Source organism: Netta rufina (assembly GCF_964035555.1).
Source record: "Netta rufina genome assembly, chromosome: 5".
NCBI lineage: Eukaryota > Metazoa > Chordata > Aves > Anseriformes > Anatidae > Netta > Netta rufina.
The window spans coordinates 7,031,530-7,044,649 of record NC_140128.1 but is presented as its reverse complement, the minus strand read 5'-3'; the positions used below and the strand labels follow the sequence as shown (position 1 = coordinate 7,044,649).

Sequence of the window (13,120 nt, the reverse complement as noted above, 5' to 3'; positions counted from 1 at the left end):
GCGTTGCTCCTGTTGTCCTGCACTTAACTTCAGCCATCTGGTTTTTATCCTGCTCCTTATTTCTTCCAGGCACTGTTTTGTCTGTGCAATGGCACTGTTCCTATCAACTGAAAGGAAATGTGTGGCGGAGTATTGTGAGGACGCTCTTACCAGGCCTGCTGTGACATAACTTTTCCCATCGTAAATAGGAGAAGTTAGCGAAACGGGGAAGGGCGATGATGGAAATCACTGGAACCGTCCTGTATCGAGTAGTGAATACTTGTCACGCTTATTTGTTACTTACTGGAGAACGACGTGGTCTTCAGAAAACTTAGCGAGCGTGTAATAGTTTGAGAGACCGTCGTAATTACTTGGAAAGAGAAACGCAGAAAGGCAATAACGATGATGAGGTTTCTGGTTGAGTACGCGTTCGACTTGGCGAGGCTCCTTGGTGGTCATACAGAGAAGGATTTTTGCTAGTGGAGGGAGCTTGTCTTGTTTGGTTGTTACCTCAGCTCTGGGGCCCAAGTCTCGTGTTGTGTGTGACGGAATGACAGGCACAGTTACCTTAGATTGTATGGCAGCTGCCGCAGTTTCTGATGTTTCTTCTAGCTTGGCAGTCCTCATCCATCTCTGTCCTACCCAAACATATGTTTCTTATAGCATCTAATTTGAGATGGTTCTTAACCAAATGTCTGTAAATGTGGCCTATATTTATAGCGGCTAATCTAAGATAACAAATAAGTTACAGTGGTAGTTCATAGGGAAAGTTATGTAACTGTGAGACTGAAACTTTTTTTTAAAAAATCATAATATTTAAGTATTATAACTTACATTTTTGCATAGCTGGCCAGCTAACGCTATTTGTAACAGTGGTATGGTAATTGCGATTTAGGTAGGGCTCAATTTTAAATTATAATAGACTTCTGCATAGCTATAGAAACCATTAAAAAATGCAGATAATATAGAAAAGTGTAAAACTTGAATCCAGTGAAATTTTCTGAGAGGTAAAAACCATGTTTGTTGTTCAACACGTTCCCTACAGAAAGTTCCCTGTGGCGTAGCGTTTCAGATGTTGAACACTAAAGCTCATAAACAATACACTTAAAACATTTGCTATTAAAAGAAAAAGGCACAGAAGGATTAAATAAACTTTCTAAACATAAAAAGCTACGTCACTTTTAAATACTACCAAGCTGTCTGTCATGGTTCAATGCTTAAAACACTTCTAAGCGTAAAATAAAACACGAGCAGTCCATGGTGTGGCACAGGTATTTTACAGGGACTTGCTAACCTGTGTCTGTTTTTTTGTTTTTGTGTGTGTGTGTGTTTTTTTTTTTTTAAAAAACTTTTCTTGCTTTAACTCGTACCCAGTACACCCTGACATGACAGCTGGGATGGGGTTGGAGACTGAATGAGCAGGGAGGCCGAATACGCCCTTGCTGTACGCCCCTCAGCTCCCCACAGGCGCAGAAGTACAGTCACCCCTTAAAATCTTTGCTGAAGTTTCAGAACGAACCAGACAGGCATGTCTGAAATTATGTGCCGAAGACTGTAACAACAACCTCATGGAAAGCATTTTAAGTATTCGTGTGGCGAGGAATGGTGACAGGGCAGTGCGTGGAAGGAGCGAGCTAACGCCTCATGCGAGGGCACGGTGCGTGAGGCGCGGGAGCTCCCTGTCCTCTTCCTCCTCCCCCCCTTGAGTTGATGGTACAAGGGTGTGGGGCTTCCTTGTGAGCTGGGGAGCTGTGGGGACTGCCTGTGCCCACAGACAGGCGGGCATCCAGCGGCTGTGCTGGCAGAGGAGCGGGGAGCTGAGGCGGGAGCAGCGCGGCCTCGTAGGCCTCTGCCCCGCTGAGGTGCTGGGCTCAGTCTCTGCATCGCTGTCTGCGGTGTGCCTCCTGCCCAGACCCCGCTGCTTGGTAAGTCAGCGTGTTGTTGAGCCCTGGGCCTGTCTCGAGATCACCAGCAGTGATATTTCGGATGAGAGCCCTTTCCCGTGCAGCCGAGAGCTTCGCCGCTGGTTACTCAATACGTTGTTGTTCTGAAAGAAAGAGGTTTTGTATTCCTTCACCTTTGCAAAAAGTCTTTTGGTCCCGTACCTGTATCTTATCTTCCATCCTGTTACTTTAAGTACAGGAGTTTACTTTATATCACCATATCACCAGAGAGCAACCTTTTCCCATTGTTGCTTCTGTACTTCTGCCCACCATTTTTTTTTAATTTTTTTTTATTTTTTTTTGGAGATGCTGTTGATTCTGGCGTGATGGTGCCATAGGAAGGAGGTTGTTTTTAGAAAAATCTTTGTTCCTGTTAGGAAAAAATCACCTATGACTGGGTTATATTCATTATAAACAATACTAGAGCTCATATGGATTGGGTGTATTTTCCTTGGATTTTTTGATTTGCTGTATTTTGTCAAAGCGTTCACAACTCTGCATATCACAAAGTCTTTTTGGATTACCTATTCCATCTGCTTAAAAATAAAATAAATACAGCTACAAGGCAGCACATCAACACTCGCGCTTCAAACAAACCTTCCCGAGTAGCCTTAAGTGTGACAAAAATAACTTTGAGCAGTGTGCAGCGTTCGGCCTTTCCAGCAGGGCACATCTTGCTGTGCAAGTACAGAGGATGGAGAATTCATAGCGTGCTTAAACAAAAAAAAAGAAATAATGTGCTCAGAGAAGGCTCAGCTCTAAGCTAGGAAGTACTAGATTTACGTATCTAGATGTCGCAGGTTTTGGTTTTACTTCTGCTAGTCTTTCTGCCACCTCTTCTTTCATTACTTTCTGGTTTTCTTCCTATGAATGGGCTGTTACGGGTGAGGGGATGCTCTCAGTGTCCTCAAAAGCTCTCTGGCCACGGGTTAAAGTGAACAGAGGCAAGGAGCTTTTATTCATGAATACCTGCGTACTTGTGCTTTCTTATTCCGAAACAGTTCAGGAAGAACCTCTATATGTTTAGACAAGCTTTTATTTGCCCGCATCGCTTTTCTTGTTTTTCATCTTCGCTCTACATACCTACCTCTGATGCTTGCTTAGGACTTGTGTAGGGTAACCAATTACACTGAGCAGGGAGAAGGCACCCTTAGGCACCCTTATCTGAGGGTATTTACATAGGAGGATACTAAGGAATATTTATTCTGTAATAACTCCCTATGAATTACACAGGGCTGTCGTATGTCTAGATTTCACTGGAGATAGCCCTCTTTCACCTAGCAGCGTTGTGTGAGAAGGGTTTGAGGGCTTTGGCCCTTCGTCTAGCGTTTCCAGATGTCTGGCAACTTGTTTGAAAGCTTTTCAGCATTCAGCCCCTGCCAGACAAACGACCAGTGCGCATGTGCGGTGTGCGTGCAATCGGGCTGATGTTTCGTGGAGATACTGAATGTACCAGCGTGTGCTGCACGTTGCATGTTGCACTTCTTTCTGACCAGGAAATCCCTTTCAGAAATATGGCAACTTAGTGTTTCACACCACATCCTGTTTACTTTCTCTCTTCTTCGTGTCAAAAATTCCAGTGCTAGGCAGTGAATAATCCTCCAATTCCTATGTGCCTCCTATTTCATTATTCTCTACAGTGTCTGCCAAGGATAGCGTTTCTGCTAGGTTTTTCTTGATTGTGAACATTTGCTATAGAAAGGGTGATCCCGGAGAACTAACCTGCTAAGCATCTGAGCAGCAAGCATTTATTAACTATTTTCAGTTGTTGCTAGAACTGGTGACCTGGGGGTTACTGATGCTCAGAGCTGCTGGGATTTCCTTCTGATCTTTTCCCCTCCAGAAAACTCCCTTTTGTTATTCTCTTCTAAAGAGAATACAGTTTTTCTCACCAATGAAAGGATTTTTCTGATTTGTATGTGTGTGTGTCATCTTGATCTTTATTAATACTTGTTTTGTTTTAGACATCTGCCTGAAAGTTAGGAAGTCTAAAATAAAGTGAACACTTGGGGCATGTTTGGGGAATTTGTTTCATACGGCTATGTTTTCCCCTCCTCAAAGTAAATGCCATGCAGCTCTAACTATTTTTCTACTGTTTGGAATAGGGTGGGTCTTCCTAGTTGCAGCATTCCCATGCAACTGGGTTTGTATGGCATTTTCAGCTGAACTGAAACTCTGCTGACAATGTGTTAGCCAGAGTCCTCTTCAGAAGGTTAAAAATGTGCATTTCAATCCGTTTTAGGACGAAGAGACCACTGATGGAGAGGTGCAAGAGCTAAGTTCAAGGACCACGCTAACCATTCTCGTAAAAGTAGGGAGCAGCACCCTCTGATGTTGCCTCTAATGCAAAGGACTCTTGCAGCCGTGTTTTACGATGTTAATCTTCTCTGAGTACGCCTCCTAAACTGGGATACAAGGGGTGTTAGTCATAGAGATGCCTCTTTCTTGAATCTAAAGGAGGTCATACGAGCTGCTTAACCCTTGTAAGTGTGTTGTGGGGAGGGGAAAACCAATGTAGCAAACGTCTAGGCCTGCTGGAAGACTTGGAGGCTATTTAGTTGCCTTGAGCCACGGGCTGTGCAGATGAACAAGGATATTGCGGCTTGCGTTCCTAGATGTAGGCAGTGAGTCGATGCCTCGATGCTGTGCAAGTTCTCCCGTGGCTCTGATCTGCCAAACCTGATCTTCACGAAGGTTTAGAGCTCTGGGAAATTCTTGTTTAGAGAAACTTTGAGAAATTGACTCTTATTTCAGTACCAGCTGTTTGAAACTCTGTTTCTGGTTGTGAGGGGTGGCCTCTTTTGTAAATCTGAGTGGGTTAGTGCTTGTGCCTCGGTTTTGCTAGTCTAAAGTAGAAGATATTTCGTGGTTTACGTGACTGTCAGGTGCTTGGAGGTGTGGTGATGAAGAGGTGTTGCCTAAGGTGGCCCTGTCGGTTGATGGGACGTGTATTTGCATCTCTTCTGTGATTAACATCTCAACTTCAGCTTTATCTTTTCCGTATAATTGGGAAATTAAAGGCTTATTTGGAAATGGATATCAGACGTTCTTAAAGTACCTCAAAGGTAATGCCCAAGTTCACCACAAATTACGGCACTGTAATAGTGGTGGGAGGAGAAGGGTTGTGAAGAATCTCAGTAGCTGAAATGAATGCTTAATAAGGCACTGACGTGGCTAAAGCCACATCCTCAGATAAAGCTATACTGCGTTTTTATTCTGAAATATAATTTCATTATTCAAATCAATGAAATATTTCCGTGTGTCTCTCAGCCAACTGTGTTAATGCTGTGGTGATCTTGAGAATAGCTTCAAGTATTCCAGCGTAAGCTGCTGACAGCAGAATAGTATCGCGTGGTGGAGGAAGTGCCAGATCTCCAGGACTGTCTGTTGCAAAAATCTTCAAAACTGTGAGTGAAGCTCTGCGGGAGAGAAGTAGCACTAATTAACACAATCACAGCTATTATCCCCACGCTGGGGAAAGAGAAAGTATTCACGGGGAAAAGGTAAGAGAAAAGGATAAACAAATGTAGTGCCGAAGTAATTAAAAGGCGAGAAGAGAGAGTTGCACTTCTTTACATGCTATAAGCTGCATGGAGCAGGGTTCGTACTCCTGTTTCTGCAGGGATCAGTGAACTAGAAGGCACTGGGGAGATGTGTGACCCTCAGAGCATTCCCACTCCCCCGGGTGGCGGCAGCAGCCTTGGGGTGCTGTGTTGCGGGGCACACGGGAGCGCCTGAATGCTCCAGGTTCTGCCCTAGCTCCTGGCTCCCTGCTGGCCCGCTGCTAGCTTTGGAGCAGTGGAGAGCCTCAGGAACGGGAAGTAGTGTTTGTATCTAAAATTTTAATTCTGAACTTGAAATATCTTCACCCCTCGGACTATTTTTGCCTTTCGTAGAATGTCTGGTTTTTGTAAACCCTGGTATTTCTTTTGGGAAGTTGCTTTGGTTAGGTTACAGAGCGAAGAGAAGTGGTGGTGGTATTTGCCAATACTGATTTAATTAAAAAAAAAAATGGGGGGGGGAAGAGAGGAGAAAAAGGTCACTTACTAAATGTACCACATTTGAGATGTAGATCATGTCAACAGAAAGACAGTTTAGATTGTATACCTTAAAAAAGAACATGCGGCAGTCTGTCAAATCCTTTCATATACCTGAAGTTAAAGTTTAGAAATAGCTTGTTTCTATAGGAATAAGAATATTATTTTTTCACATTCATAGTTTAAAGACATAGTTTAACTGATTTTATGAAAACAGAATTATAATTGTCTTTGTTATTAAGAGCTCAGTGGGTTACTTAGTCAGGCAAGCCAGCACTTGCACTCAAGTACTGAAGTACCAGTAAGAATATTTTGGCTTTCCTGAAGCACTTTTGGGTTTTTTATTTTTAAAAGGCTCAAGCATAAAGAGTTCAGGCACATTAGCATGGGAATAAAATGGAGCCAGATCTGTTTTGCCATGAAATCTTTTTCCTCTCATAATATGTGACATGTATTCAGGTGAAGGATCACATGAACAGCACCAACTTCTGGTCATTCAGGCATGTAATTTTCTGCCTCGAAATGTTATTCTTGGAAGCCTGTATCTCGACCCCTGGGAGGCGAGGAGGTAAGGCGTGTTTCCTTCCCCAAGTTCCTCAAGGAACTTGGTCATATCATAGTCTGGAATGATGTTAAAGGTTGTGAGTGTGACATAACATGCAGTTGAGGTGATGGATAAAATACTGCTACTCCCTATTTTACTGAAATACCATACTATTGGAGCCTAAATCTGTTTTCTATCTTTCTGAAAGTCACTTGTCTTGAAGAATAACATGGAGCATTAATAGTGCCTTTAAATGTTGACAATTATTCTTTTTTTGATGTGATAGTTCAAAAACAAACCAGGCAAATGCTGAAGACCTATGCTCTTACGTGCAGTAACATCCCAAAGGAACGTCCTACCTACCTTTTAAGATGTGTTAACTTCATGGGTACTTTTTTTTTCTGATTTCTCAATGGTGGACTTAATTTTTCAAGTATCTTTTTTTCTTTTGCCTCGTGGATACCATAACTGTTCTAGACTGCATAGTATTCTTTCTCTTCGTGCACATGTTGGTTGAACCATCAAATATTAAGGACCATCTCTTCTTTGTGTCATCTAATGAGAGGGTCAAGCGAGTAGGTTGCTCTCTTCTTCTTGAAGCTGCCAAGTTTTGGAAGCTTTGAATCAACTTTGTTCTTGCAGTATTGGTGCGTTTTCTGTTGTTGAGTTTGTTTTTTCTTCGCAGTATGTCTGAGGTTGGGAAATGGAGGTGAAAAATTGCATGCTGTATATATTTCTAAATAATTTTGCACTGAAATAAGTAGGAAAACAGATCTGTGCTGAACAGGAGTTGGTTTTCCTTACTTTGGAATTAGTTCCTGAAACACTTTCTGTTCTCTGTACAGGCTTGCTTTAAAAGTTTCAGTAGGGTGTTGGCCTTCATCAGGGCTGATGAAATGTTCTGAACAGTATCAAACTTTTCAGTAACTGCTGTCTTCCTAGGCGCATCCCAGTTCATGGGTTTGCTTTCTTGGAGTCATTGCTTTTTAATAAAAGCTCAACCCCATTTTTCGATTAGGTGTACCTACCTAGAAGTAGATAGCAGTGCCTTGCAGACGGTAGCAAACGCTGGTGACCTCGGCTGCTGTTGGAGTGCAGGGTAGCTAGAGGCCGTGCCTTCTTTCATTGACCCTCCGTTTAATCTGTAATACATTCAAGTAATGTTCCCAAGCAATACTGCTTCCTTCTGCCTCCGTGGGATGCTGTGAATAAAGGCAAATTAACAAAGATACTTAAACATAGTGCTAAACATTGCATACAGCACTACAAAACAAGTCTAATATAAATATAAACAGTTCTAAACATGACCCTGATAATGGGTTTGTTGATAATGCAAGCTGAAATTTTGATTTTAAACATGTAAAATACAGATACCGGACCAAAAGAGATGTAAACTGCAAGCAGCCTATCAATTATATATCTCTTGTGCTTTTAATATGTTTAATATTTAGAAATGAGTTGTTCAGTTCTGTGGTATGTGAAACTTCTGAACAGCTTTGCTCTGAACTGGAGCTTGCTGTCGGGTAGCTAGAGAGCCACCTGGAGGGAGAGGCCTTCAGATAGATAGCTAAATTCACAAGGTTTTTGTTTGTTTTAATATAGTTTAAATGAAATTTATTTCAAATAATCGGAGTATTATTTCCCCTATTTCACATACATCTCAAGTCAGAAAAAATGCAAAGTATGAGTTTTAAGGTGTTTCCTTGTCAACATGAAGGTATCAGTGCATTTTTTCTCTCCGCTTTGGTGCTTTAATTACAGGCAGACTGTATGCCTACTCGTCTTCCCACGAGAGTTAAGGTGCTTCTCCTGTTCCCAGGTAGTAGGCTGCCCCGAAATGAAATCAGATCGTTTCCCTCCCTGACCTCAGGTCTGGCCGTTTGCATGGTGCGTGCTGGGTTGTTGCTTTTTGTCTTGGTTGGATTGGTTTGGGTTTCTGCAAGCCAGAGAGTGGTACTGTGTTTTGGAAACTGCTCGTCTTCTGGCTGACCGGTTTCACTTCGTGCAGCCTTTGCAGCTGAAGCACTTTGAAAATGCCCCGTGATTTAAAGGCTTGGATTTGGGGAGCAATTTTCCTTTGTACCAGACAGAAGTTACAGCTGCCTAAGAACAAAGTATTGCACGCAGAAATATATTTTGCTTCTAAAAGGTCCTGGATATTTTGCTTCTAAAAGGTCCTGGTCTGTTTGTCACATAAGCATCGTGTGTTACCCTAGACCTGAAATAATTGCACAGTCACACACCTTAAAGAAATAAATAATGCCAACCTCTAATGAACACTGATTTGGAAAATAAAGAAGGTAGATGAAATAACCTTATTCTGCATAATGATGCTTTTTCTGTCGAATATTGAGTAAATTAAGATACTAGTTTTCAGTGGTTTTATTTCTGCATTTTATTCCGTGTGAGTGCTTAGGGTAGAGAAAGGCTATTTGAAGAAACCAAGAGAAATAAAAAAGGCTACATGTACTCTTTATCTCGAGTGCTTATTGTAACTAAGTTTTGTTTCCTTGTAAAAGTGGTGCTTTCATTGGAGTTGGAAATTAGGAAATGCGTCTGGCAGCAGCGTAAAGCATAAAGCAAAGAATTGTGTTGGCAGGTGAGGAGGGCGGCTCACGCAATATAACTCCATAACCTTTTGCAGTTGGTGACCTAAATTTGTATAAAGCAATTAAGTTGAAGAGTGCTGTGGTAATAAATTATCTTAATAACAGCAATATGAAGCGATACGTGACCAGCTGGTTCAGGAAAGACTTAATGCTGGGCAATAAGAAGGAGCTGTAATGCGAGGTTGAGGTGTTCTGGTACCAAGTGCAAAAGGTACACATCTTCTGTGGGGAATTTTACTGGAGAGCTAACGTCTTCTATTAAACTAATGGATGTAGCTGAAAAAACAGTAGTATTTGGGTCAGTTTTGCTCCCATTGACAAGAATGTTTTGATTGCATCATTACAGTAATGACAAGTGATGATGCAATCTTGGAGTATCTCTGGCAGGGCACTTAGGTATGATGTTAAGATTGAATGGACCTCTTAAATGAAAAACAACTTCAGAGGGAACCGTTTCCCAAATTTGTGTTACTTTCAAGCAGTAATCATCCTGTTGTGCTGTTGCCACTGGCAGTGCAAAATCACGTTGATAGATTAGCGATAAAGGAGGAAATGTTTTGGGGCCACTAAATAGCAGCTGATGGTAACCTTCCAGCCAGTACCAAGCAGCGTGAACGTGGTTTCTTCACTAAGTGACCCAGCAAGGAGGAGCTCCCCGGGGTTTTCTAACAAACTTGGAAACCAGGGTGTGAAAGACTTGATGGCCATCGTGGTATTTGCCATGCTTAATGTACTTCTGATATGCAAATAATGAGTCGGCTAAGTTCATCTGTTTAAACAGTTTAATTTTATAAAAAGAAACCCCGAGGCTGTAATCTTTCAGATTGCTCTGCTTATGTTTAGGATAAGCTTATGTAAACCAAAGGCGCATATGCAGGTTTTTTGAGATAAGAATCTACATTCCAGCAACAAGTAATTATACAATAAACAATTAACCGTTCTAATAAATACAATGTTTTTATTGAAAGGCAGATTCATTTTTGAGGTTGCGGTTGCATTAACTGTGACCTGGGAGTTTTTTGGTTTTTGTTTTTGTTTTTTTTTTTTAAAGTAAATCATATGCTTTGATTATTCTCACGATAAAAATAAAGTTTATTCAAGAAGCTTTTTGAGAATTTTGAGATACTAGTAACTAACAAGGTTTTTGGGATGCTGGTCTCCAGGTTATTTTTGTCTTCGGGTGTTCTCTTTGCTGCTAAATCTTTGTCTACCTTTTTCAGAAGTTGCTTTTATCCTTTAGTGTTCTGCCTCATATCTATAAGCTTGTGTGTTAAGCTCTCTTGTAATCTTTGAGTGTACTGTACGCTTCCTTTACAAAAAAGGAGTTTCTTGCAAGGGAGCAGGGGGGGGATATATGAATCGGTCTTCACCAACCGACCAGAATAAGTACCAATTTTAAAGCAAAGAAAATATTCACTTTTAAAACTCACAATTTTTCAGGTGGTTAATGTGAAGGAAGATTGATATGTTTTTTTTTGCCCATGAATGATTTCTATTACAACGTAAGAGGAGGAATGGTGCAATATTACTCGATATAATCTTTGTGGGTCTAACCCCTTTAGAAGGATGTTTGGTGCCAAGTGTAGACCCCCCAGCCCAGAACAGTGGAAGCCTGCCTCTCTCCTCCTGAAAAAGCCTGAAATGGGAGAAGGAAGATGTGCTGCTGTACAAGTGATACCCAGAGTATAATTTGCCTTGTAAACATGTACAGGGGCAAAACCAGCACCGCGTACTTCTGTGTGCATCGGTGCTTCGAGAAAACTTGAAAAGAAATGAAGGAAAACCACTTACAGATGGAAAGATTTCACAAGATCAGAATTCGTGTCAGTGGAGATAATTCTTGCTAACAGTGCATGCATTACCATGATTCAGTTTAGAAATGTATTTTCTTGTGTAGCACATTTTTATTTTAAAAAAAAAAAAAAATCTGCAGAAAGCATCATATGTCCTAAGTTTTGTGTTTTTTTTTTTTTTTTTTTCTAGCTGTGCCTGTTTTTGTTTTTTTTTTAACTTAAAAACTTGTCACGCGTAAACACATTTGCATAGAGTAAAGCCTATATAAATGCAGGATGCTTTGTGTGTAGAGCACTATTGTTGTGGTTTTGTCTGGAAATGTTATGACGTTTTAAGCCTATAGACCAAAAAGTGACCCGTACCATCACCCCATTATGCCTACTGGTTGTCCTTAATAACAACTCAATCAGGAGAGATTTCAGGCAGTATTTAACCGAAATCAGTTGCTGATTTATAGTGCTGAACTGCACAAGACCTGTCCTCGACGAGGTAAGTGTGCTCACCCTGAGTTGGGGCTTGGTGATGCTCTAAAATGTATTTGTGACTGAAAAGCAACAGGTAAAATGCAGCAGCTGAAGCTTTTTGTTTGCTTTTAAGGAATTTTGTTATTCTTCAGGTTTGTGCCTTAGCCTGGCATACTGAGTGTAGGAACAGTTCTATCCTATAAGTTGGTGAAATGGGAAATAGGTCTGCTGTTAGTGCATCTCCGGCACGGGGTTAATCTGGAAGGCTGCGATGTGATGTCCCTTACATCTGCTGGTGCAGTGTGTGGTGGGCATGGCACCCTGGCAGGCTTACCAGCTCTCCTTTGCATACTCCTGTCATCCTAATGAGAACGAAGTGAAGCCGGTGGTGGTGCCAGCTTTTATTTTACGTGGTGACTTCCAGGCAAGTTTCCCATGATGTCACGGTTCCTGGCATCGCTGTTCTGATTTTCCCTTCTGCAGCGACTGCCCCCTCATCCCAGGGGATGTAAAGGGTAAGCGGAGTCGCTCCCAGCAGTCAGCAGGGAGAGCTGTGGGTTTAGTTGTTTGGGTTTTTGGACATCTGTTTACAATTGAATTTTGAATTTAAAGCCGTCTCATGCGTGTCCTGGAGTAAGTGTCAGCTACCTGTAAATTCCATGTCCAAAAGACAAGAAGAGAAGCCAACAGGATAGTGACTCGGTTGTGCTGGTTTACATTTGCTCCTTTTAGTAGGTGCTGCACAAAACTGAGTCTGTGGAAGCTTGGAAGGCTTGGAAATTAGCACTTCTGGCCATTTCCTAATGTTGTTGCTTGATGTTTAGATTGCATTTCTTTATTTTCCATGTTACTGCTTTTGAATGGGCTCAGACACTGTATCTGCAGTTTGCTCCCAGATAAGCCTGATCAAAACATCATGTTACTTGAGATGACTCATCTCAAAACTTTAAATGAAAACAGTAGATCATTAACTTATTTTTAATGCTAGGAGGTCTCAAGACTGAGATCTGTCGCTTGTGCTCTTGTCAGTTTTGGTAGAATCATGCTGAAATTAACAAAATCTCAAAAAAAAAAAAAAAATACAAAATTGCTCCTGCAGCTTCACAGTCCTTTCAGCCTTTGTACTAAATGCGATCCTGTAAGTTGAAATGAAATGAAAACTGGAAGTGTTAAAATGAGCATGTATTTGTAGTCGTCAGCCTTTCGTATCTTTACATCGGTAAATCATCACAGGAAGCGTCCATCCAGTGGTTGAGAGCTGAACTAGAAAACCTTCCTTTGTCTGAATTAGTCCTCTGTAGGCTTTTCCATGATTGATCCCCCCCACACACACACACACACTTTATCTTATCAGGTTCTGTAGTGCTTTTTTTTAACTGCTTAACATTCATAGTAGTGTTCTAGCACAACCACGTCTGTCAGATTTGGGGCTTGCATTTTATTTCTGCACCTTTTTGGCTAGTTGTTGGGATTTCGTAGTTGACTACAGCTGCAAGTTTTTGATCATAATGTTTAATTTCTTCCTTAGCTTAAGCTATGGAGGAGGACATCCATCACATTCAGAAACAGATCTTCTTCACAGACAGACATACACAGCTTCTCATCAGCTTCCTGGATACTCTACTACACACCATCCTACTGGTAACTGTCTATATTATGAGATTTCAGCTTGAATAGCTTAAAAAAAAAAAAAAAAAGCTGTTGCATAACTTAGTTTCAAGATGATGAATTTTCTAATCAGAGGGTGTTT

General features: G+C 41.3%; 1 protein-coding gene across 1 annotated transcript in view; it reads left to right on the top strand.

The window, feature by feature from the left end:
- The window catches only part of QSER1 (glutamine and serine rich 1), a 42,953-nt gene that overhangs the window by 2,226 nt on the left and 27,607 nt on the right, over positions 1 to 13,120 (top strand). Inside the window, exon 2 of the mRNA XM_084288399.1 lies at positions 12,899 to 13,011. Coding sequence (XP_084144525.1) covers positions 12,899 to 13,011 — 113 coding nt within the window. The remainder of the gene's footprint in view (positions 1 to 12,898; positions 13,012 to 13,120) is intronic.